Raw genomic sequence first — 26094 nt, 5'->3', positions numbered from 1 at the left:
AGCAGAAGATAAAGTTGGCTTGAGTTCAGGTGAGCCTAAAACTTAAGAAGAATGTGGCTGGCCCTGTTTTGACCAGACTACAAATAACCTTCCCAAACTCAGGAGAAAGCTCTGTATAGATGAGCTGGTTGAGAAAGAACTTTCCATCTCATCACAGTCCCTGAAGCCAGGCCATCCTCCCTACAGTAACTGGGATTCCAAATATCTTCATTTAAAAGGCATCAGAGCACTTGGTGTGCTCCTTCTGAGAGGTGAGCATATGAACTAGCACTTCATGGAAAGGTTAGAGCTTCATTTGTGGTTTGATAGGCACGCTGGGGCTCTAATAGCAGCTTTAGAAGTTGGCTGGTTTACAATGTCAATTCTGCTGTTTTAATACTCCATTAAATTTAGCAAAACACATTATCTGCCCAATCATGGTTCTTAGCGCTTTGTGCTAAGGGTGTAAGTGTTGAACCCAGAGATTCACACTAAGCCATGCCCTGTTTCTCTTAACTGGCCTCTGAAAATCCCACCCTGCCAGTGTGTAGCTATGTGACCTTTGCTCACTGTTTGTCTTGCCCTGTTCTAAAGGATCTTGTATCAGGACTTCCCATTACTGCTGGCCAAATTGGTTTAGCAAAGTAAGTTAGATTTTGTTAATCCTCTTGCTGCTGGACTGTCCTCAAGAGAAGCAGAACAGAAACTCCTGTGTGGATGCCCCAGACATGGGGCAGCTGTGTCTGTCTGCTCCCATTTTAGGCAAGTCTGTGCTGATTATTGAGGTTTGGTTCCTAATGTAGATAATTACATTAATCACCAAGACCTTGGTGATTACTTGGTCTTCTAGGTTGAAGAGCACCTTTCTGTTTCCCCACAAGTGGTTAGTTCTAGAAACAGCCATCTTTGGGGGAATTTGCACCTTGAAGGACTGACCACTTTGATCCTCCGTGTTTCCAAAGGAATCCCAGTGACTCAAGAAGCAAGAAGGAAAATAAGGCTGGTTTTAGCATGACTTATCCTAAGGAGATGGGGTGGGGCACAGTCTCTGGCTGTACAGAGCACGGCTGTCTGCTGGCATCAGCATTTGGGTAGTTTCTCTTGGTCTTTGGTCCAACTGGGCAAGTCTGGAAGACTCTGACAGCACTGTCTCCTGCCTGCACTTGCTATTCCACCCCATCACCAGAGCTGCTGCTCCCTGCAATGCCACGCTCAGCATTCCCTGCCACAGAGCACTCTGCAGGGATGGCGAGCTCTGTTCAGCTGCCAGGCACTGGTTTAACCTTGGTTGCAGACTCCACCACGTGTTGTGGTCAAGATTTCCCAGCTGCTGGTGGACAGGAGAGCTCTGAGATCAGAGGGGGCTTCCTCTAAGCTGGGAGGTGCCGCTCTGACCTCAAGGCCGAGTTGTGAACAACTAAAGGAGCATATTGGGAAGAGCAGCCTGCTCCTGAGAGATCTCACACAATAGTTAATTTCTTAGCTTTTTAAGGATGATTGTTTTAACTGGGGTCTCTGAGCCAGGACCTCCTACGAGGGCCCCCAAGAGATGTCTACACAAGCCGCGGCTTGGGAATTTGAGGAATTTGGGTTCAGTTTGTGGAGGATGTCAAACACCACTTCAGACTTCAACCACTGGGTTGCAAGGAATTCAGGACCCAAGTCCTGTTGCAGCAGGCAGAGATCTGTCCACAGCACAGTGCAGGGCTGGGCTGGGACAGCTCCTTCTCCCCCTGTTTGCTCTCTGCAGGCCCTGCTCAAAGTTCAAGCAGCAGTTTAACATTATGGTAAACACTGAGGCCAGACAGAGTCTTGGGGTTGGATTGGACCATCCAAAGTTAAGGTTTAGTGTGCAGAATTCAGACACTTCCTTTCTAGGGATGTCCTAGTTTCTCTGGTTGGGATCCTGTGACTAAAATAGCTGCAAACAGCTCGGAACGGAGTCCAAAAAGTGTTGCAAGTAAAGGCTGCTTGCTGCAAGTGTTGATAAGCAAAACTTTCAGTGCTGGGCTCCCTTCCCCAGGCTTCTCACTAACCAGCAGTCTGTCTGCAAGACTTCCTGAGTCCCTTCAGTTCTCACTTCCTTGTGGCTTCTGGAGGAGCAGCTCACTTCAGTGCAGCCTTCCAGGGGCTTCAGCATTGGTCTGACATTCACAGTTTAAGTTCCACTGCACTCTGAAAGCTCTCAATAATATTTGATTTGGGGGATTTTGGGCTGAACAGCAGTCCTCCTAGAGCTCTTTTGGCACTGGGGTACAAGTGAACAGGGCAGGAGCAACAAGGCACGATGACTTTCACCTTTCCTGGGCAATCTGAACCAGTGAAGGATACAGCTTAGTCATAGGGATATCTTTTCCTGCCAGGTGTAAGGCAGTACGATTGCCAGAAGAATTCAAAGGGCCAGCAGGAAACCATGTATGAATTAGGTCCTGGTTGTCTGTCCAGCTGCCTGGGAAGCTGGTGGAAGGAGACTCGTTGGAGCTGTTGTAGCACACAGCAGTTTAAAGGAAAGCTCTGGTTCTTGGGACAAAGCCCTCTGAAGGTGAAGGTTCAACACCCATCTGTCTCACTGATGGTCCACTGGGCTGGGACCAGTCAGAGGGCTGGCTGTAGGTTGTTCAAAATCAGCCTTGGTGGGACAGAGCAGGGCCTGCAGCCAGGTGTGCAGAGTGCACCAGGAAGGTGCCAGCTGTTGAGGAGGGCACTGTGTGGGAGTGAAGCACTCCTTAGCCAGCTGAGGAGCGTGGGACATCCCTCCCAGTCCAGGCTGCATCACTGCTTCTGTGCCTGCCACTCAGCATGAAAAAGTGCCCTGTAGAGGTCATAATGTGTGTTTTGCTGACTGCACTGCTGATCTCTTCCCCTTCTTTTCTTCAGGCTGTAAGACTGGAAAGTACCTACCAGAACCGCACTAGATACATGGTGGTGGTGTCCACCAATGGCAGACAAGACACGGAGGAGAGCATCGTCCTAGGAATGGATTTCTCTTCCAATGACAGGTACTCAGAGTGTCCAGGTGCTCAGCCCCACACAAGTTAACTCTAGAAATCATTGTCTGGTGTCCTGTGTTTTCTGGGGATAGGCTGCTTCAGCTTTTCTAGCCTAACATTTTTCTTGAGATTCAGAATTGCCTTTTTTTATTTCTTGAGAGGAGGTGGTAATTGTGAAGGGAACAGTGCAGGTCAGCATTTCCCTCATTCCTCCAAGCATCAGGCTTCTGTGAGGATGTTCAGTGCCTCTGAATGCTAAGGTCCCCAAGCCCTGCATCTGCACACCAGAGACAATCTTCATGCAAAGAAAGAAAAAGGTGCAGTTAGAGGAGCTGGACCTCAGCATTCAGGAGAACAGGTAATAAATAAGAGAGGGACTGTCAGGCAGTCCCTTGCCAAGGTCATGGCACAAAGGCCTGATGGCAGTGTCAGGGTTGGTGATGGCAGATCTTGCACACCATGTGCTGTCCCCAGGCAGCAGTGTGTCATCAGGGTTTAGTGCTTCTGCTTCATTCATTTAAATTCCTGCTGACCTTTCCACAAGGCTGCAGAATGTGGCTGGGAAGCAGCTTTTGCTGCTGGAGGGGCTGTAAGCCAGGTGACAGCAACCCAGCAGCTTCAAGGGCAGAAACTTCACATTTAGAAGGGGACAGTGGGCACTTTGGAGAGGGCATGGAGGCACATGACTCTCTTAAAAAGAGTTTTAAGTAAATCTTGGCCTCTATTGGAAGACAATCAGCTGGATATTCAATTTTAGAAGGTTTCATACTCATGCTTACTTCCAGCACAGCTGCTACAGGAATGAGTCTTGCTTTTGACACTAGTTAGAATAAATTACTTCCAGGTAGTTAGTAGGATCACTAGAAACTATTTTTTAACTATTTGGCTAAGAAATTGCCTTCCAAATATTGCCTGCTAGTCACAGCAGCCACCATGCTTGGTTTGGATGCTGAGTTTGGGTGATACCTACTAAAATGGGGGACCAGTTTGATGCTGCCCCTGGCTCCTGTCTCTGCTCATGTGTGCACAGCTGTGACTCAGAGATGCTCTTGCCTTGGGGCAAGAATAACTTGTCCTTGCACAGGTTGCTGTGAGCTTGGGATTCACTGTTGGCTGTGATGTACCAGCGCAGCCACCTTTGATAACTGAGAGCTCACTGGTATTCAGTCTCTAATAACACAGCAGGGTCGTTTTAGCTTTCTGCTGGAGTTCCTGGGCTTCTGGATGGTCACTGTGATCTGCCCTCCCCAAGCCCACTCGGTATTTATAACTCCATGTAGACTTGTTGCTATGGTCTCTGATAAGCGCTCGCTGAACAGTATCACTAAAAATACCCCAGCCACCTTGGGAAGCCTTTTAAAAACACATCTTTCCATGAGCTCATCTCATGTTGTCAACAGAAATAGCTGCATGCTGTCTCCTGGTGCTGGGCACCAGGCATGTGCATTTCCAGGGCTCCCTGTCTGACCCTCCAAAGCCTGGTCTCTCCCTGTTCCCACTCTTCTCTTAAGCTGGAGACTGGCAGATGTACTGGAACTGCTGGAAATCTGGGAGCATAAGAGCAGGAGGCAGTTGAATTCAGTTCTTCAAGATGCTGCTTTGATTATGGAGCAGATTTGCAGCTTTATGAGCTTCAGCTGTTTTCATTTAACGACATGGAGGAGGTTGTGTTGGGTTCCCCCGCCCCTGCCTTTTTCCCATCACTTGGTTTCTGCTTTTAACTTGGCTTTTTGCTCAGCCTTACAGAAATCTTGGGGGACTGTGAGGGCAAACGGAGCAAAGCATCTGAGAGAGGAATGGGATTGTCAAGAGGTGTCTGTATGGCATGGCTGTTGTGCTCATTCTTGAGGGTGAAGAAGGGTCAAGAGTCAGCCACAGGTGATAGGCTGAGATTGCCAACTTGCCATGCTGCCAGTCACCCTGCTATTGCACTGCTCTGCTCCCAGTCCCCAGCAGCTGTGGCTGAGGGACAAACAAGAAAATAAAGCTGTGGATTGCAAAATCAGAGCTAGAACCAAACCTCCTGAGCCTGAGAGGGATTAATCTGTAAAGAAAGCCTTGAGCTGACCAAAGACTGTGAGCCCCCTCTGACCTTCTGCACAAAGTTCAGTTGTTTTGGATCCTGTTTGCTCTTCTCCTGGGTGTGTTAACCCTTTAAGCTTGCTTGAAAGGATAGTGCTGTGCCCTGAATCTGGTTAGTGATCCTTGCCAGGCCCCTGTAGAACAACACTGGCGCTGTTTGTCTCTGAAGCAACAATGGGATTTTTCTTTTTCCTAATGAATACAAAAATATGCAACTATTGCCATGAAATTAGAATAATAACATGGTGCTGTAGTAGATAGACTGACTTTCTCTTTCTCACTGCAGTAGCACTTGTACGATGGGCTTGGTGCTGCCTCTCTGGAGTGACACCTTGATCCACCTGGATGGGGATGGGTGAGTGCCTTTTGTGTTCTGTGTTAATACAACTTAGAACAAGGTGTATGGGGAAGGATTCCAGTGCTTGCAGAGCCCTCACAGGTCCAGCAGCCCTCCTCTGTTGACCTGTATCAGGTTAGTAGGCTCAAAGGCCTTCAGTCACAGTGGTTGTGGCAGGGAACACCAGTAATTGACTTATCTGTGAATAAACACGCACTGAGACAGTGGCTTATGTGTGTGTTTAAGCTGGAGTAAAGGAGCTTTTACTGGAGAGTGGGTGTGTAGTGAAAGCTCCTTAAAGGGATCCTATTATGTGTTCCTCCATCATGCTTGCAGCAGGCAGCACTCAGCCCGACATAAAGCAAGAATGATGTTTCTCTGCCAAATAGACACCTGACTTGCAGACTCCTGTTTGTGCCAGTTACTCAGGCTGTCCAGTGCAGTGCATGGAATGACTTTTCTTTCCTTGGTAGCTGCCCCAGGATCTCTTTAGCTGGACTCTGTTGCTCCCAGCTGTGGCACTGAATTTGTGTTGCCAAGGTAAACAGCACAGCCCAGCACTGTCCCACTGTCTTAGTTTCGTTCCCAAACAGCAGCTGCTTAAAGAAGTTATCTTAGAGCTTTTAGTGTGCTATTTTCATCTGTTTGCTAGCTGAACTCAGCAGTGTATGCTTAGGGCTAGACCTTTGCTGTTCTAATGTGCTAAGACTATCAGTTATTAACTAAAAAGTGACTTTTGGGAGACATTTTTACTTTGCCTTTTTTCTTCTCACCAGAGGGTTCAGCGTATCAACAGATAACAGGGTGCACATATTCAAGCCCGTGTCTGTACAGGCAATGTGGTAAGTACTTACTACAGACTGTCCCAGTGATCCTTTTTCCAGGTGTTTTAGCTGCTTAAGCTCTTAAAAACCAGGTGCTGCTTTAGGTTACTGTGATCTTGGGACCTCCTTGAGCAGCCAGAAGTTTCCTTCAGAGACAGGGAAGGAAGTTTGGTACCAAAGGAAAAAAGAGGTGTGAGTGCTGGTGTACAGCGGCTTTGTCTCAGCTGAGGGCAGGAAGGAATAGGGTAATTTTCCTTGCAAAGAGCTGCTGCTTTGAGCCCAGAGTCACAGTGCCTTGAGTATATGTTTGAAATATTTTGAGATATGTTCATTGTGATAGAGGAAAGAGAAGCTTGCTTGCATTTTTCTTTCCTTTTAGGGTGGTTCATGTAGTGATCATGAAAGTATTTCTGGCTCGAGCTTCTTTGCATTGCAAAAATACATTGCCTGTCAGCGATGCTGCTGTCACCCCAGTGATTTTGACCTGGATCCTTCTGATCCCAGTCAAAGATTTAAAATAAGCTAAAAATAGGAGAGGAGGATTTGTTTCCCAGCAGCAGCTGAAGAAACTTCTGACATCCCTCGTGCAGTGAGAGAGGGCAGACACCTAAACATCTCAGTGCAGTCCTGAGCCCTTGGTTGTGCATGTCTGATTCCTGGGTGTTTCTGCCCTGCACACAGGACAGCTGATGGCACAGTAGGAGCTGTCAGCACCCTGTCTTGGACACAAACTCTGTGCATCTTATTTAGGGCTTGGGTATTTGCAGCAGATTTTGGAACCAGAGACAGGGGTGCCTCTGCCCTCTTGAATTGTGGGCACCTTCACTGCTATCCAGGCTTGTTTTGGCATGCTCCAATTAAGACATGCAAGCTCTGGCAGCGTGTGGGAATCCACAGCCTTGCAGGACAGCCTCGTGCACAGTGCCAGGGGTTTGTACCAACTGATGGGACACGAACAGCATCCTGGATTTGGCTGCTGCTTAGTGCTTGATAGTGCCTGAGGAAGAAATAATAAACTGACAAATGTTGTTCTCTTGCTAGGTCTGCTCTACAGAGTTTGCATAAGGCTTGTGAAGTGGCAAGGAGCAACAATTACTATCCAGGGAGCCTCTTCCTCACGTGGGTCAGTTACTATGAGAGCCACATCAACTCGGACCAGTCGTCAGTCAATGAGTGGAACGCCATGCAGGACGTGCAGTCCCACCGGCCCGACTCGCCTGCCCTCTTCACAGATGTGTAAGTTGGGCTGGCTCTGCTGAGCCACTGCTTGACTGTCCCCAAATAAGGACAGTTTCCACGAGAGATTGCTCTTAATTAGGTATTAATAAGGAGAAGCTTCCTGTTCCATGTAATAAGTGGACTCATGGTTAGGTAAACACCAGCACTCGAAGTTTAGCCCTCCTGGGGCTCCCTTGCATCTCCTCTGTTTTTAGTTTAGTTGTTTACCTTGGGCTTTGCTTGCAGACCTTTGCCTCTGCAAGGTAAGTCCCATGTTACTGGTGAGAGAGGTGTGGTGTACCTCAGCCTTGTCTCTGCTGGTTTTGTCCTCTTGTTCCAGGCCTGGAAGGAACAGGTTTCTCTGGACTTTGCTCTTACACTGGCACGTGTCTGAGCACGTGTTTAGGCTAACATGGTCTTTTTATCCTTACTCAGTTCATTTTGCTGTAAAGTGAAGTGTTTATGTATGGACTTCAGGTAAATGGGTAGACAGTTCAGAAAGGCAAAATTTATAGGCTGTATCAACATTCAAGGTTTACTACCCCTGTCATTAGTAACTGCTGATGGTACTGATACCATATAACCTGAAAGGTAGTGTGTGACCCGATGTGGTGCCAAGTGTGAGGGTTTTCACTTGCCCATTTTATAATTACTTCACTGGCCCCAGCTGCTTTCCCAGAATAATAGTGCCTTTGGTTGATTTATGCTCCCAGATATTTCCTGTTGCTGGAGTCTAGTGAGTGAATAATGATGCTAAGCAGTTGTTCAGCTGTGAACAAGTCTTCACACTTGATTGTTTTTTAATGTACAAGGCGGGTGGCTGAAAAGTTTTGGCAGGCTGACAGATTAATATTTTCTTGTAGCTTTTCATATATAAATTTTATCTAACCCACCCTTTCCCTGGTGGCACCTTGAAATTGAATGATTTCCTTGGGACACTTAAACAGCATTCTCTTAATGGAATCCTGAAATAATGCATGAGATTGAAAGAACCAGGAACTTCCATAATTTTTATTTGTGAACCACCAGTTGAACACTTGTAAGGTCCATGCTCTCCCCAACCTGGCAGCCTTCCAGAGAAAGGGAAAGGTGGTGGGGCATGTCACTGCTGGGTCCCCTCTAAAGATGCTGGGTGAGCCAGCTCCGTGCTGCTGCTCTGCTGCAGCTTCCCCTGGTGTTACTCAGGCTATTTTTGCAGCTGGTGATAAGGCCCCTGGCAGCAGAGGCGGGAGGAATGCAGAGGCTTAGCTGCCCTCGTCTCTCCATGTAGGGAGTTTTGGAGCTGTTACCTTTCCAAGAAAGGTAGGGAGAGGCTTAGATATTGCTCCAGAGGGTATAATGCAGCCTTCCCAATTTAAATTTTACCAAATACCAGGGGTTCTCTGGATGACTACAATGGATTAGGAGCATTCAGTTGGTGGCTTTCATATACAACTGTGAATCTAAACTGGGCTTTACTGTCACCTGAATTCCCTCCAGAGGACATGCCTGGGGGAAGTAGTGTGAGAGTCTGAGGCTCTACAGGGTATGCAGTCTATACCTATTTTAAAAGTGTCATGAATGCAGTTTGTTTTCCCTCCCAGTGACTCTGTTGCTTTCTTCTGACAGCCCAACTGAGCGGGAACGCACGGAACGGCTGATTAAGACCAAATTAAGAGAGATCATGATGCAGAAAGATCTGGAGAACATCACCTCAAAAGAGGTGAGTGGTGAGGGTGCAGCACTGGAAATGCTGTGGTGCAAACTAAAGAGCTCTGTGCTTCACATGACTTCCTTGTGTCCCTCGTACCCATGCAGATCCGCACGGAGCTAGAGATGCAGATGGTGTGTAACCTGCGGGAGTTCAAAGAATTCATTGACAATGAAATGATAGTGATCCTTGGGCAGATGGACAGCCCCACACAGATATTTGATCATGTCTTTTTGGTGAGTCTAACAGTGAACACAAAAGTAAACACTCGTAATACTTTTCACTATGGGTTGGTTGACACAGAGGCCTCTGGAGGCAGTAAAAGGAATTCTGAAGGAAAGGTTGGTTGATCCTGGGATCAATTACTCTTAAGACAGTAATGAACAAGAACAGCTTGGCTTTTTGGCTGTGCTAAACTTTGCCATGCAGCACCAAGCTGTAGAGCCTGTACCTAGTGGATTGAAGGGACAAGGTCTTAATTCTAACAGTTTCTCAGAGCTGTTTCCATTGGTGTAAGACCAGTTTTGTGGCTTTAACTGTCCAGGATACCCACATGCCAAGTTCTTGTGTTTGGGGAAGACATAACATAACAAAGAGGGAGGAGAGCTCTGTGACATCCAGGTGGAATGATGCTCTTTTAACATGGAAAGCTCGGAGTTTGTGTGATCCAGGAGGAGCAGAGTAACATAACAAAGAATCCTGGAGATAAGTCACTTAAGGAAACATAAACATTTTGCTGTTTAATGTTTTGCTTGCTTAGTTGCTGCTGGGGCCTGTTTTAATTACTGCAGCTCCTTCTGGTGAGTCAGCGCTCCGCTGGATTTCCCAGCCCTGGAGCCATGGACACAGGTTTGGTTGGGCTGTCTCGCCTGTGAGGTTGGATCAACTTTAAACAAAGCCATTCCTCTTGGACCAGCTGGTCTTTCCAAATGGAGAGGGCCTCTCCCAGTCTCCGGCTCAGAAGGGATGGTCTCTGTTAGTGTGAGCACTCCCAGGACATCATGTTGGGGTAGAGCCAGGAAACTTGGAAGCACCTAAGATGTAATGGATTTTTTTTTTTGCAGACTATGTGTTATAAGGAGAGAGAGGGACCTGTTACAGGCTTATGGTGCTGGCCAAAAGCTGTTACAGGCAGCTGGATGCACTGCAGGGCTTGGAGTCTTGGCTCTGAGTGCATTTAATAGGGAGAAAACCTTTCAAACAAGGCTTGCAGGCAGCACCAAGAAGAGCTGTGGTTAATGTGTGGAATAAAAGTGTTTGCAGAGCAGCTGCTGTGGTGAGGAGCAGTGCTGCTGGGGCTGGGCACCAGCTTCACCCAGGAGCATGTGTGCTACAAGGCAGGGTTGTGTTGAGAGGGCTCAGAAAGGCAAGGAGCTGTTTCCTTCCAGGTGGAGGCAAGAGCCCTGTGGGATCCCATTTAAGGAGTGCTAAAAGAACTAAGCAGGAAATAAGAGAACTGATGATGTTGGTACTTGTGGATCAAAGGACAGGAGAAAAGGCTTTCACCCCTGCAGCATTGTTCTCCCTACCTGTGGAAACTGATGGTTCCCAGGCCTGAATTAAATTGTTCTTCCTTGACTGAAAGAGAAAACATTAAACTGAGTCTGGGCCCTGGTAAATACAATCAATCATCTTCATCTGAATCATCTTTCCATTTGGGAACCATTTTAGGGCAGGGAAGCAAAGAGCTTGTGCACCTTAAATTTTGAAGGAAGCCTTTACACTAGGAGTGGTTTTGTCCTCAGTCAGGTTTATGTTTGAGCAGGAAGCAAGCAGCTTGGAGGCCCTGTGTGTGCTGCAGAGGAGAGGGTTACCTAGCCAGGGTTAGTTAAGTGTCTTCATTTCTCTACTCACACAGGCTTTGAGCATGGGGAGAAGAGGTGTAACCCAAGTGAGCTTAGGTGTTGCTGCCTTTGATGTTGGAGATGGGTGTTTTGTGTATAAACAGCACCTGGATGGCTCTTAAAATGCAGGCAGCTTCTCCTCTGTGGGGCAGAACTGGCAGCAGCCTCCAGGGAAAGGGTGGGGTGGTCCTGTCTTGCTGAGGTTGATTTGTCAGCAGTTTGCAGGAAGTGCCAACACACAGTGCTGGGCTCCTGTTGGCAGAGCTGCTTCTTGTTTCAGAAGGGATCTGGTGCTGAGCATCAGTCCTGGTTACCATTTGTGTACCCCTGTGCTCAAAGGAGCCCCAGCTCTCCAACCCTTGGCTGGTCAGCTCTGGTTCACTATCCCTCCCTTCACCAGTTGCCTGGCCTTGCCTTCCTTCTGCCTGATTCGTCCCTTTGCATGTTTTCCCTGCAGGGCTCAGAATGGAATGCCTCCAATTTGGAAGACTTGCAGAACAGAGGGTGAGTAGCTTCAGGCCATCAGCTTAAAAGCAAGAGCCTGGCCACACTTTTCTATGCAACAAACTCTATTCCATACCTGCTGCGTAACCTGAGTCTTATTTAGGGGATTGCAGATCCAAACAAGCTCTTGCTTCCTCCAAACTCCTTGTCCCACAAACAGGCACCTTAATGTAAAAGGATTTTACCCTGACCTTGACTAATGTCCCCAAGGCAAACAAAGGAAAGCAGCGAGCTCATAGCTATAAGTAGTAAAAAGCTGCAATTACTGAACTGGATGCTGCATAGTTGGCTCTGTGCCCTCAGCCCCAGCCCATAGTTCTGGACTGATTACAGAGGCACTTAGGACCTCCAGGCTGTGCAGGAAGGAAAATGTGGAGAAGAGCATTTGTTCCTCTGAGTGGGGCCCAGTAGGAAGTAAAGTCCTGTAGGAACCCCACCAATGGGTTCCTCTGTTTCCTGCCCTTTCCACTTTTCAAGTTTAGATTGTCCTTTCTCTAGACCAGGTTGTTATAAGCACCAAGATTGTGCAATTAAATAATTATTCATGGGTTTGGCTTATTTGTGACAAACCAGTGGAAAAAACTAATTGTGCTGGTGAGCTGATAGTGTAATTCTGTACCTCAGAAATTCAGCCTGGCAAAATTGACTCTTCTTGGTGAGCTTGGGGTCTGTTGTGGTTTCCTTGAGTCCAACAGGTCCTACTTGATTGCCAGTGATCTCATACCTGCTTGGGAAAAGGGATGTCACCCTCTTGCAGTTCCCTTGTTCTGCCTGATATCCCAGCATGAGTGCATTTCATAAGCATCTTACGAGTAACCCTCAGGGCTAAAAATACTGAGTGCTGTGTACATAAATACCACATGCTTTCTCTAGCAGTTTCCTTTCCAGAAAATTTAGGGATAAGAAATAAATCCTCCCCAGTGGCTCATTGTCTGTTACATCTCTCTGTAGTTGTTTTATGTGTTTGTTTAGCTCTGGTGTTACTGGGAGGCTTAGTCTCCCATCTTCCTGTGGTTTTGGTGCAGCAGGAGGAGAGATTCAGAGATTCACCAAGGGGTTGGAGAAGGTGTGCAAGCACCAATTGCAGGAGCTCCTGTGGCACAAGTGTTGCTGACATGTAGAACAGAGGTGGTGGGCAGTGTGAGCTGACATTGTGCAGAGGAAGTTTCTATCCATGGATCTCTGTTATCAGGCTCTAAAGTGCCCAGCAAAACCTATTGTCTGTGTTAGCTGCTGCTTCCTTGCATTAATTCCTGATTTCCCAGGAATTTTGTTGAAGAGTGCACTTCCAAATGCCCTTGGCAAAGCAAGGCAAGGCTGCAGTGTAGCAGTGGGACATCTCTTTGAACTGGCTGTGTTTCTCATGCAGGGTACGGTACATTTTGAATGTGACTCGAGAAATAGATAATTTCTTCCCTGGGCTCTTTGAATACCACAATATCAGAGTTTATGATGAAGAAGCTACAGATCTTCTGGCTTACTGGAATGATACCTACAAATTCATCTCCAAGGCAAAGTAAGTCTTTTCAGAAAACACAACAGACACATTTAAAAGATATATACTAAGCATTTTGTTTTCCTGCTGATTTTCTTAACTGATTTTCCTCCTTGCCTACCTAGCATCACAGTATTTCCATTTTGTGGTTTGCAGTAGAAGAGCATCTCTGTGCTGGAGGCTGCTCTGAACTGCTTCATATCTTTCTGGGATGTGTTTCTAAATTTTGTGGTACAGGTTCTCTTTTCGCTTGGAATATGGCTTGATGCCAGTGGGCCATTTGGGCTGAGCTCAAGGGTGCCACACTAGTCGTCAGAGGTTTTCCTGTATCTCTGTGTTTTTCCACTTTGCAATAACATCTTCAGAAGAGCTGTTGTAACAAAATCTCTTAGAAATATTAATAAGACCTTGTTCTTCAATTTCTTTGTGTGTCTTGCTCCAGTTTGTAAATTGGATTATCAGATCACATCCCAGACTCCAGCTGCGGCCACAGCGTTGAAAATATGTTCAATAATTCTCTGGTAAAGAAGTTGCTGTTTTCTTCAGCTTGTCAGATGTTTTCTGTTTAGTGATCCTCCTTTGTTCTTTCTCCCACTTTAGGAAAAATGGTTCTAAGTGCCTGGTGCACTGCAAGATGGGAGTGAGCCGCTCAGCATCCACAGTGATTGCCTATGCCATGAAGGAATACGGCTGGAACCTGGACAGGGCTTACGACTACGTGAAGGAGCGGCGCACGGTCACCAAGCCCAACCCCAGCTTCATGCGGCAGCTGGAGGAGTACCAGGGGATCCTGCTGGCCAGGTGGGTGCAAGGATTGATCCTCATTATCCATGTTGAGGTGTAACACTTCAATGGTTGACTCCATTCTTTCAGGCAGAGCTTGTATTGCTGTGTTGTGCAAGTTTGGGTTCTTAGGAATGGTAGCGCTCTGTTTTCAGGGTTAGCTCAGCCTGGAGAAAATGGCCGTAGCCAGGAGCTGTCAGGAAGCTGTTTGACTTCTAGGATGTTTGGTTTTTGGAAAGTAGCATCCCATGAAGTGTTATCTGAGTGCAGCATTCAGAGCTATGCAGGCTCCAGCAGAGATAAATGATGTCCCTGTTGTTTGTAACATCACTTGGCAGGGAACTCGCTTTGTCTCCTCACAGTTCCCTGTTGAACATGCCCCTCCTCAGCAGCTGGTTTGGTTTTATTTAGATCCCTTTGCTAAGTGTTGGTGTGAGGGGAGGGGACAGGATGTTCTGTGCATTGCAACAGTGGTGTTTATTCCTGCCTAGAGTCCTGAGGCTGGTCTGGAGCTGGGCCTGGGTATGGGCAAGTGTGTTGAAATCCCAAGCCAATCAATCACCTGACTAGCAAAAAGACATCAATATTGCATGTTTCTGGGCTGTGTTAAGCAATGTCTTCACGTGATCAGCAGGAAGGAGGTAGTGATACTCTGTTTTGCCAGGTTATGGTATTTAGTTTGGGATCCTGGTGTGCTTTGCCTGGAAGCAGATCTGCAGCAAACAGTTACCCAATCTGAGCCTTCTGCCACAGGAGGTGATCTTAGCTGGTTTGGACCAAAGTAAATAGTAAATTTCAAAGCTTTTTTGGTGCAACTGGGAGATGTCTGCTTTTTGTAAAATCATTTAGGTTGGAAAATAGCTTTAAGGTAGAGTCCAGCCATTGTTTTATATACTGTTATTTACAACAGCTCTGCCACTCATGTACTGTCTTTAGAGCACACTTCTTACCTCTGTCCCTTCATGTCTATTCTATCCACTTGCAAAGACCTCCATTCCCTTTCATTGTAATAACTTTTTCTTCCTCCTTTGCTCTGCACCTGTTCCCATCAGCCTGACCATCAGCCTGACTGTACAGGCTGGGCCTGGATTCCCAATTGTTGCTGGGCCAGGCCTGGATTCCCAATTTTTACACCAAACCCTTGGTCTGAGCTCCCCTGTCACTGGAGTGTGCTTCCTCTTTCCCTCTCTGCACAAGTAAACAACATCAGGGCTCCTCCCAACTTATTCCCTGACCAGATACACCCACAGGAACTTCATCCACCAATTCGTCCCATCCTTCCTCTCCCCTGCTCCCCAAACCCTGCCTGCCATAGTGACCCTGTTTCTCTCTAAAAAGCAGCCAAGTAGTATCAAGTCTCAGGAGAGCTCACGTGGAATAGACAATTTTAAAAAATAGTGCCCTGCTGGACTGAAACCCCTTGAGACAGACACCACACCTGCCTTGGGTGCCTCATGTGACACCAAACATGCTGCTGGCACCAGTTAGTAAAGGTCAGTGCTTAACTCTGGGCCAGAGGTGACCTGACCAGTGCAGTGTGCATTGAGCAGACTGGGCATTTAGATCTCATTGGTGTAGATTGGATGGAGAAAAAGAAGTTTTTTAGGTGTGAAAAATGCACCAACAGGTTCATATGCACCTGTGAGGAGCTCGGGTGTGGGAGCAGCTGGTATCTCACATCTTCCAGCCCTGAGCCCAGCAGCTGGTTTGGGTAATCTGCCAGTCTGGTAGCTGGTGACATGCCTGCAAAGCCACCCTGTACAAATATTTTGGTTAAGGATTATTTTTCCCTGTCTTTTAGTAATTTATTTTTTGGAGGTATATCTTTCCTGCTGCCACCATTTCTAGCATGTGGCCTCCCTTCCACTGAAGCCCTACCCTGCTCTGCAAGTCCCTGTACAATGGCACAAACAGGATTGCTTGTGAGGCTTTAAAAATGCAAGAGCAGTGTGTTACATCTGTGTAGGATGAAAAAGCCTGCAGCAAATGAAGCTTCACTGAAGCAAGGAATGGCCCCTCTGTGCTGCAGAGACTGTCCCTCTTTATCTCAAAGCTGCTTTTTTCCCTCTGTGTTATTTAGCTTTGCCCTCTGGCTGCATTGTTTATTGCTGCAGTATTCCAGGACAGGTAAATAAAAAAACAAAAACCAAAAAAACCCAACAGATTGACACTCATGTGACTGCTCCAGTTTCAGGGGGAAGGTATGTGAGGGCAGCCATGTGCTCACACTATCCAGTTACGGTTTTGTGCTGGGGTTATAGCAACTGGGATATGTTTTCCAGCTGTAAAATGAAAACCCCCTGCCTGCTTTTAGTCACAACAACAAGTGTGTTTTGCTCTTTGGGACTGTCATACTTCCTGGGGTTAGTTAAACTGTCCCTCCCTCTGTTGATAAACACAGCGAGGCTGAGCCAGGCCTGTTTCTGTTATTAGTTATAGATAAGTTACAGGAAACCAGTGTTTGGGATCTCCTGTGCCTGGTGCAGCTTGTGAATCAACAGCAGTTTTATACCCAAGCCTGGAGAGCTGGTGGGAAGTGTGGGGGCCTCCTGGTCCAAAGCTGGTGTGGGTACAAGCACTGGGAATGTTTCTCAGGAAGGTCAAGAGGCAGCTGTGGGCTCTGGGAAGGGAAGTGGGCTCCTGTTCCCTGACCTGCACCTCATGCAGGCTGTCAGACTGGGGAACTGTCAGGTTGGAAGATAGCACAGCACACCTCTGCCAGTGGTGCTTGACATCTGGTTTGGTCCTCAGATCTGTGCCAGTTGCTCACACTGGAGGGTAATTTTTACTTTCAAAATTAAATGTGCAGCAGAGAGCTGGATCTGAGCACTGAAGTGCCCTCAGGAAACACCAGCAGCTCCGCAGGCTGTGTGAGCAGATATGTCATATGACATTCCATACAGAGCCCAAGCAAGAACCCGCCTCAGGGACAAGCCTGTTTCTGCTGCCAGTGTCAAACTGCTCCAAAACCCACTGGAGATGGAGCATGTGCACCCCAGGACAGTGCCTTTGGCCTCTCATCCTGACCCTCCTCTCCTGTGTCAGGACCTGATTCTGCCCTGTGTCACACGGGAAGGTTGTCACTGATTACAGGGTTGGAAAGCTAAATCTGCAATGGGTTATTTTCCTTAGCTGTTGGGCACCCACAACTGAACTGGCACGTGGTAATTAGGTCAGTACCGTCTGTTAATTAACTTACCGTGGCCACTGGATGTGTCTGTGAGCGCCTGCTCCTGCTAGCAAGGGACTGGAGGGTTTTTGCAAGATCTGCAGCTCCAAGGAGGTTTCTGTGGTTTCTGTGTTCCTCCTAGGGGCAATGGGTGGAAACACAACCCTGTGGCCGTGGCCACTCACAAACCCTGGCAGCCTGGGCTAGCTCTGGCATTTCATGGCAAGAAGTTGCCTGCAGTGCTCTCTGTGAGCCCAGGTGCACGGGTTGGGGTTTTTGGCAGGTGGAGTTGAGGAAGGTGATGCAATGCCACCGGCAGTTATTTGGCCTTTTGATGGTTCAGACTTTCCTAAAGGGGCTTTCCAGGAGCTGGAGGAGTTCTGAGCTTCCTTCCTGTGGAAGGTGGGTGGTAATTTGGGCTGTGTGTTTACTGTTGAGGATGTCTTGTGTGTTTTTGCACACACCCGCCTCTACACATCCCACCCTTTCCCTTGGTTACAAGAGCCAGTTATTGATAACTGAAGTTATTCAGAGAAGGAACCACAAGGGAAATTGGACTTCATGGAAATTGGACTTTATTCAGTGTCCACCACCTGCTTGTGTCCAACACAAGAGGTTCTCTCTCTTCTGGTCACCTCTCACCTGCTAGCAAATGGAAAAGCGCTGGCTGAGAAAAGAGGACCAAATTCTGCAGTCAATTAAACATTGCATTTGAGTGGATGGATCCAGCACTGCTGAGAAATAGGGAGGGGTGTGTGGTGCAGAATGGTGCCATGGAATTTAGCTCCTGGAAAGTGCTCATTACTGGGTCAACTTCTCTAGCAGCAGGTCTGGCCCTGAACTGTTCAGGTGAAGCAGCAGCTGTGGTCAGTGACTCCAGCATTTGGCACAGTTTCTGCTGTAGGTTGTGTCTTCTTACAACAAGGTGGATCTGGCTGTGGTAGGTAGAAGTTACTCACTGTTCTCTTTTGCTCTCCTTCCCTGCAGCAAACAGCGGCACAACAAACTGTGGCGCTCACACTCAGACAGCGACCTCTCGGATCACCACGAGCCCATCTGCAAGGCTGGGCTGGAGCTGAACAAAAAGGAGATCACCACCTCAGCTGACCAGATCTCAGAGGCCAAGACCAATGACAACCAGCAGCCCATGTCTCCCATCTACTCAGCTGAGCTGGACAGGGAGCAGCAGCTCCCAGAGGACACAAACATGATTGAGGACGTGTGTGTGAAGGAGAGAAGGATCCACTTAGAGTTTACTTGCAGAGACTTCCACACTGAACAGATGGAGGACAAGCTGAACTTGAACAATATCAATGGCTGTACAGCAGGGTGCTGTGTAGACTCTGTCCCTTCTGACAACTGCCGTGCTTCTGAGGCCTTAATGCAGCTCCAGCACCCCTTGGAAATAACGGAGTTTCCTGATCTGACAGTGGATGATCTGGAAAAAGATGCCCTTAAGCCTGATATGAACGTGCACTTGGTTCCCATGGAAGAATTCACTTCATGCTTAAAAGACTTCCCCCAATCCCCAAACCAGAATTCCCTAGGTCTCCAACAGAACCCTCAGCCCGAAGTGACAGACCTCAGCACAGACAGGATCGATTTCTTCAGCGCTTTGGAGAAATTCGTGGAGCTCTCCCAGGAGAGCCGGTCCCGGACCTGCTCCCATTCCAGGCCAGAGGAGCAAGGGACTGGGAGGAATGGGGTCTCCAGGGTGCCTGTGCTGGAAGTGCCACCTGCTGCAGATGGGGGTGCAGATGCTCAAAGGAACAGCCCTGGAAACTCTCCTCAGCCATCCGATGACTCCTCCACAGATGAAGAGCAACAAAAGGTTAAAATAACTTGCTCAGGTTTTTTAGGAACTGCTGCTCGGCCCTGTCTCTGGGCTGTTTTCTGCTGTGGGGTGGCTGTGAATGGGATTTTCTAGCCCTGCTTTCAGTGGACACAATGTGTGGAGAGGGATTGCTAGATGCTTCTCCTTTCCTTCCCTTTTAGATACTTGCCCTTTTCTGCACTTTTTCCTTAAACATCAGTTTGCTGGCATTGGCAAGGCCATGAGCCGACCTTGACCTGACCTGCTGTGCTGTTCTCATGAGAAACTTATTTTTGAGTTTTGCATCAGGAGAGCAGAAAGGTGGGACTTGACCCACTAATATAGCCAGACCCTGAGCCCAGCCAACATCCCAAATCTGCACAGATATTTATCTGACTTGAGAAATCCACCAAAGAATGGGGCAAAACTGGCCCTTTTCCCTGGTTGGGAAGCACCAGCATTGGGGTAGTAAATCAAGGCAGGTGTAGAACTTCCACTGCTGGAGGAAGAAATTAACCTGTCCAGGTCTGGAGTGATGGGATTAGGCACGTCATGGCTCACTTCTCCTGGGTAGAGAGATGGTCATGACAAAATTTAGTAACCTCTAAATTTAGGTACCTTTTTCTCGTAATTGCTTTTCAGCCTCCAGGACTCTCACAGGGATTGATGATGTCCGGGGCCATCATTTTCTGGGAGCTTCTCTTATTTAAATTCCATCCTGCATTGCTTGAATCTTTTCCATCTCCATGTGAGGCAGTAAGGCTCTTCCAAATATAATAGGCCAATGCTCTCTCCTCTGATTTAGCAGAGAGTGTGTCTGTGGGGACTGGGAGTCTCCCTGGCCATTTTCCTCTGGGAAATCAGAGCATTTCAATGCTTGGTCGTTATTTTTGCTGTACTTCTGTCTGCTCCATACATGAGCAGAATTTGTCATGTTTTCAGTTCAAAATGGTACTTTTAGCAGTATTAGGATTCTTTTTATTTGTTGGACTTTTCTTCATTTAGAAAAACAAAAAAGCTACCTTTCCTTGGAGTTTGTTGTAGTTAAGGTTCTTAGATCTTAGTCTAAGTGGCAATCCAGCCTGGAGTGTGTTAAATTCAGTCTCAGAGACAGTAAAAAACCTGCATAAGTGATCACTGCCACATGCTTTTTTGCTCCATTGGAGATGCACATCCTTATTTTCTCTAACCTGCTGCTGTTTGTTCCATGTCAGCACAGCTGATGCACTTTGTAATTCTCCTGTTTGTGTGTTGCAGGAGGTCCCTGAGCTGTCTGGTGCAGGTCATCTCACGAGATCCCACTCGGAAAATGCCATTTCTGTGAAGGAAATTATCACAGAGATCGAGTCAATCAACCAGGGAGCAGGACCTGCCCAGCAGAAAGAGGGCTCAGCCAACCTCAGCCAGACACCAAAGAGGAACACGGTGCATGACCTGCCAGTGGAGGTGATTTGGGCATCAGAAAAGTTGGAACAGAGCGAAGGAGCCTGTGCTGGACACCAGGAGAAGGAGAAGGACCCTCTGCCAACTGAGCAGGAAGAAGCCCCATCTCTACAGCTGTCTTCTGGTAGATCAGACCTGGAGGAAAGCAGCTCTGGCGGGGAGCAGCAGGAGCCCCGTGGCTCCACCAAGCCCGAGCCCAAGTGGTGCCCTGGCTCCGTCCGGCGAGCCACGCTGGAGTTCGAGGAGCGCCTGAGGCAGGAGCAGGAGCACCAGCACACGGCCCCAGCCTGCACTTTACCCACCCGCAAGAACTCCAGGAACGACTCCCCTGCTGCCGAGCTCCTGCCCCGGGGGAAGAGCGAGGAGCCGCCCCTGGAGCTGGCTCCGGAGGGGGACAAGGCGCAGGAGGAGCCGCTGCAGCCTCCCGGGGCAGAGCAGCCCATGGGCAGACACCTGCCCGCACCCCTCGGGGCCCCTGCCCGGGAGTCCCTGCCCGCAGAGCCCAGCCCAGGGCAGGAGGCAGCAGCGCAGGAGCACAGGACAGTGATCTCGTTTGATGGGACGGAGGAGCCATCCCTGCCCTCCCTCCTCCCAAAGAGAATTGAAATCATTGAATACACCCTCACGGTCAAGCCTGCGGAGCAGCGCCCCAATACAAGCTGTGAGCAGGGCGGGCTGGCCCCGGCCACCCCGTCTTTGGATGAAAACTTGAACCCCTCGATGTGCTTGGAGAAGGCTCCAGCGGATCCCTCGCCACCGGAGCACGCGGTACGCAAGCAGGCTGCCTTTGCCGTGGGCAGCCCCAGCAAGGAAGGCAGTGGGAGATCTGCTCACCTCAGTGCTGCTTCTCCCTCTGCCCAGGTGACCTGTCCACCTTCAGCCAGCCTCAAGCACTCTCCTTACCCCTGTGTCATTCACCTGGAAGGTGTCACCGAGCAGAGCACTGGTACAGATGATGAGCCGGTCACACCCTGTGGCACCGAGGGAGATGCGACTCTGCCGTTCAGGGACGGTCCCAAACCTCTCTGTGGGGACAGTGCTGGCGTCTCAAGGCAGCTGAGCAGCGAGGACTTCAGCAGGCAGCGTGCTGAAAACATGGACCTTCTGGACATCTCGTTCCTGTGTTACAGCCTCCCCCACAGCTCCAGCAGCCTCAGTGTGGAGGAGCGCTCCAGCAGCCCCGGGCCGGTCAAGCAGCGGGCCAAGGAAATCGAGGCTCGGATCCGGCACGCAGGGCTCACCAGACCCTCCCACATGAAGCGCTCGGCATCCCTGGCCAAACTGGACTGCCTGGAGCTCTCCAAGGACGACTTACACGACAGGGAGTCGGCCTCTTCCAATGCCAACCCCGTGCTTCTCACCTGCGTTGCCCTGGGTCGAGGCTTTTGTGGGGGGAGGTCGGAGAGGGGCTCGGAGAGTGTGTGTGGGAAGCATCGCCTCTCCTCCCCAGAGCCCACAAAGCATTTTGTGGAACAGCTCAGAACAGCTGAGTGCATTGCCCAGAGCATGCCCGTGGAGAGGCCGCTGGCTCAGTACGCCAAAGAGTGCAGCTCCAGCCAGCAGAGTTTGTGCTCCAGTGCAGATCCGACGTGGACTAGCTCCGGGGAGGGCCCTCCGCTGCTCCAGGTGCAGGTCCTGGACTCCTTGTCTCCATCTCAAGCTCTGACTGTTGCCCCACGGCAGCAGCACGGGAGAACTCACCCTCTGAGGAGGCTCAAAAAGACCAATGACAAAAAGCGGACAACCAATCCCCTGTACAACACGATGTGATCCTGGGCCCTTGGCTGTGATTTCTTACCCAGAACATGTGGTGTTGCTTTCACACAAGGGGCAGATGTAATATAAGGAACATGCACTTTATTGGTTAATTTTATATATATTGTCATTTTACTGTTCCTGGCGCATGTAGGTGTGGGTTGGTTCTTCTGTGTGTGACTCTGACTGCAGGACCGTTTGGGTTTTTTTAAGTTTAACTCAGATAACCTCAAATGTTCTTTTTTTGTTGTTGTTGATAGTTTGTTTTAAAAGAACACTTTTATCATGAGAAAATTGATGGTGGCTTGCTTTGGCAAGGTGGAGTTTTTGCTTACAACCAGATCCTAGTTCCTGACTTGAATTTTCCCCATGCCTTGAAATGGTGCTGGGCGGTTGGTGGGGTGAGAGCCCCTGTAAATGTGAAGGTTGTGCCAAGGTCCCTTTGTTTGGCCTTTCTTTTATTCTGCAAACTGGAACTCCACCATGCTGGCAGATCCCTCACACAGCTGCTTCAGGACAAACACCCTGGGCTTAGTTCAGCTGGTGCTCCCCAGTAAGGAGCACACAGGGGTGAATCTTCCCAGTGGATGGGCTCTAATAATCCTGGGCAGCACCAAGACCAGCTCTCCCATCTGCCATGGGGCACACAGAGCTCTCTGCTCTGTGCTGAGGTGGGGCAGAGCTCCTCCAGGAGCTGCCAGGTTCACCTCTACCCCCAAAGCCAGTGTTCTTTTAAAACAAACGTCTCATTAGGGTTTTAACCCTCCCATTACTTGAATACTGCTGTGGGCCTTCCAAGTTCATGGCCATATCATCTGTCCTCTGCCCCAAAGCTGTTCTTGTGCTGCCTGAGTTTCCCTCTCCCCTCTGCCATGCTCACAGGTGTTTCTGGTGGCTCCCAAAACTTGAGCTGTTTTTGTTACATGACATACTGCCCTTAATGCATAGCTTTGTCCTCTCTGCTGTCACTCCTAACTCTAGACCCAGAGGGAAATATTTTCTGGAAGTTTTTTTCTTTTTTTTCTTCTTTTTTTTCTTTTTTTTTTTTTTGCCTAAATTGTATATATGATATTTATATTTTTTTTTTTGTCTTTTCTATGGTTTTTTTTTTTTTTAAAGAAGGGCAAGACTGCATTCTGTAAACTGGAAAACAAACCCACGTGACTCAAACTCAGTGCTGTTCTTTGTGATCTGCACAGACATGGAAGTGGATTTGACATTATAAGCTGTCTTCCCTTTCCAAAAGTGAGCCTGGATGCCAAATGTGTCCCTTCTCCTCCAGTCCTGTGTGAACCCCCATTATCCCACTGTGGGAGGGGCACTGTGTGTCTGTCTGTCCATCTCCTTCCTGCTGGAAGCTGGGTTCCAGGGGTGCCAGTTGGACATGGAAAGCCTTTGGCTGCTCCCAGACATTCTGCAGGTTCTTGTTTCCTGGAGAAACTGTGTGTGAAGGCTCTGCTCCAAATTTCAGCAAATTATTTTGTGGTTTCTGAGCTGTTTGGCTAAATCAAAGCTCCTCATTTCTAGCAGTGTGTTTTAGCAGGTTGTCCCTGTGCTGTAGGAGCAGAGGGAAAGGCCAAGGGGAGCTCTGGGTCCTGTCCACAGTCCTGTGGCAGGTCCTGTCTGAGCTGCTGCTTGGCCGGGGCCCAGACCTGCCCTCTGGGGAGGAGCAAAGCAAAGAGAAGATGCAGAGTGGCTCAGGCTGCTGAAGCCCAGCATGGAGAGGACATGGTGTGGTAGGAGCAGCAGCCAGGCCCATGCCTGGAAAGCAGCCCTGAAGCTGCAGAGCCTTGCAGGCTCAGATGGGACAAACTCCCCTTGAGCTGGAGAGGAGCGCACGGCGCTGGAGTGTGCTGGAGTATTGGGAAGCAGCATCTGCCTGCCCTGGGGAAGGGGTGTGGGGTGTCCTCAGCCTGCAGCTACTTGGCAAGGTAATGCCACCTTGCTGCCCTCCTGCAGCCCCCAGGGTCCTCCTGTGCTGCCTTGCAGCCTGGGCAAGGTCTGTGAGTCTGTCTGTGCTCCAGCAGCCACGAGCACTGTCCCTCCCTTTCCTCAACTCTGGCCGGGGGTTGTTACCCGTGCTGGAGCACAGCCCTGTCCTGGGTCAAGCAGCACGTCTTCCCAGGCCATTTCAGTCACTAGAAGTCACCCAAGCCCCTGGCCCAGGAGGCCAGATACTTCTTTGGGACACTGGAAAACATGTGGCTTCTCCTAGCCTGCTCCAGCTGGCTCTGGAGCCGGGCAGGCACTGTGCAAAGGCCAAGTGGCTCATGTCATCTGCAGAAGGACAGGTTCAGTCCTTGCCTCCCCCACAAACTTCATCAGGCCCCACTGCCCACCATTCTGACCCCAAGGACATGCCTGCCTGCCCCTCCAGGGGTGGAAGGGACTGGTTGCCCCCAGCCTGCCTTGCATTGGAGGGTGCATGCTTGGCTGGCAGCATGTCCTGGTGACAAGGATCTGCTCAGGAGGGAAAAGCCCTGTGTAGAATTTTTTCCCTTGAGAAGGCAGGAGGAGGAAAAGGATCAGGTTTCTTTGCCCAGCTTGATCTCAGGAGAAATGCCCTCTGGCAAGGGTCTTCAATGCAGACCAGAAATGCTGCTTCCTTCCAATGCTCTCGTGTGCTTCGGCTGGGGAGAGCAGCAGAGGGGCAGAGGCCCCTGTAGGGAGGTGCTTTGCTGTCCCCTTGTCCTTGGCTCTGGCCCAGCACAACTGGTTTTTCTCTGAGAAGGCTGTGGGCAGGCAGAGGGAGTCAGGAAAGGTGGTTCTCTTGCAGAGTGATGAAGGCCTTGGAGGTCTGGAGGCTCTGAGCAGGATGGCAGGAAGGGGACGGACTGGAGGGGTATGGACCTCCTTTTCCAGTGTCTGGGCAATGAAGCCACCAAGCCCCTGGCATCAGAGGTCTCTGCTGGGGACGATTGTCTCTTCTCCATGCCGGTGGCTCATGGGAGGTGATGACTCTCCTTGTTCCTGTAGCCACTCCACAAGAGCTTCTTGTGACCTGCTGAGCACCGCAGGGAGCAGCAGCACCTCCAGGGTGCTCAGCAGCTGACAAGCCTCGCTGCGTAGAGGGGGTTTGGGAGAAACGTGTTGTTTTAAGGGCATTTTTGTACAAAGCAACTGTTCTTTGGTCTCTGGCGAAGCCTCTCGGAGGACGCTTTATTGTTTACATTGACTCCTGTACAATATCCCAGCCATGGCTGCCCCGTCCCGGCCGTACTGTAACGTGTGAGCCTTGCACAAACGGGCTGTGTGTGCGTGAAACTGGTTTTACACTGCGTTCTGTTGCACTCGGTGGTGTGTGTGGGTGCTCTGTGTGTGTGTGAGTGTGAGTGTGTGTCTGGTCTGCTTGAGAACTTGTGACCTGTACAAATCTCTCCCCTCCCAGCCCTTTCCTGGGGGCACAGTCCCAGCGGGCAGCAGGAGGTGATGCCCTTCTGGGTCACTCGGATGTTTAAACTGAGCAGGGATTAGCTCAGTGTCCCTCTGCCAGCCAAGGCTTGGTGGAAGGGATCCCACCCCACCACCGGCTGCTCCAGGGACCTCCTGGGAGGAGCGAGCTGGGAATCCGTGGCCGCAGGGGCACCGCACCTGCCGGGGGCTCCAGGAGCCTCGCAGCTCTCTGGCAGGAGGAAGCCATACCCACCACAGGGCCCTGCTCCCTGCACGGTGCGTCCTGCCTTAATTTGGTCCTGGCTCCACACAAACACCCCCACTTCTCCCCAGGGGAGGGGCCCCGAGCCCTTGGCGTGGGGCAGAGGCAGGTGCTGGCCTGGCGCAGCAGGGCCCGGGCTGGGGCAGGGCTCGGTGCCTGTCCAGCAGTGCTGCCAGAGGTGCTAACAGCCTGCCCACGCTGCAGACATCTCTGTTGGCACGAGAGAAGGTGCCAGTGCCTTTTACTTTCCTTTCTAGAGATGTGACGTCCGTGCGCTGGTTTGTAGGGATTGTCCAGGGCCGAGCAGCTGGCGGTGGGGTTGCGAATCAGGGAGGGGAGCGCTTCTGTCTGCCCCTCCTGGATCTTCCTTGGTGGCTGGGATCGTCCCCTTTCCCCCTAAAGACTTTATGACCGATGTGCTCAGCTGTTTTTAAATGTGAACTTGTGCACTGATGTGCAGATTCAATGTTCTTGTTACCGAATGAATAAAAGTTTTATTTTGAAGATGACAAA

General features: G+C 49.6%; 1 protein-coding gene across 2 annotated transcripts in view; it reads left to right on the top strand.

Moving 5' to 3' along the window:
• Window positions 1-26094, top strand: part of SSH2 (slingshot protein phosphatase 2) — a 91190-nt gene extending 65096 nt beyond the window's left edge. For both annotated transcript variants that reach the window (XM_036395002.2, XM_036395003.2), the window contains 11 exons: window positions 2857-2978; window positions 5338-5406; window positions 6165-6230; window positions 7254-7448; window positions 9039-9132; window positions 9228-9356; window positions 11422-11468; window positions 12838-12984; window positions 13564-13764; window positions 17903-18746; window positions 19986-26094. In XM_036395002.2, coding sequence (XP_036250895.1) covers window positions 2857-2978; window positions 5338-5406; window positions 6165-6230; window positions 7254-7448; window positions 9039-9132; window positions 9228-9356; window positions 11422-11468; window positions 12838-12984; window positions 13564-13764; window positions 17903-18746; window positions 19986-21941 — 3870 coding nt within the window. In that variant the 3' untranslated portion in view covers window positions 21942-26094. The remainder of the gene's footprint in view (window positions 1-2856; window positions 2979-5337; window positions 5407-6164; window positions 6231-7253; window positions 7449-9038; window positions 9133-9227; window positions 9357-11421; window positions 11469-12837; window positions 12985-13563; window positions 13765-17902; window positions 18747-19985) is intronic.

Source organism: Molothrus ater, chromosome 21 (genome assembly GCF_012460135.2).
Source record: "Molothrus ater isolate BHLD 08-10-18 breed brown headed cowbird chromosome 21, BPBGC_Mater_1.1, whole genome shotgun sequence".
In the NCBI taxonomy this organism is placed as follows: domain Eukaryota; kingdom Metazoa; phylum Chordata; class Aves; order Passeriformes; family Icteridae; genus Molothrus; species Molothrus ater.
The sequence above is the reverse complement of the archived record's forward strand: the minus strand, read 5'-3'. Positions and strand labels throughout refer to the sequence as shown.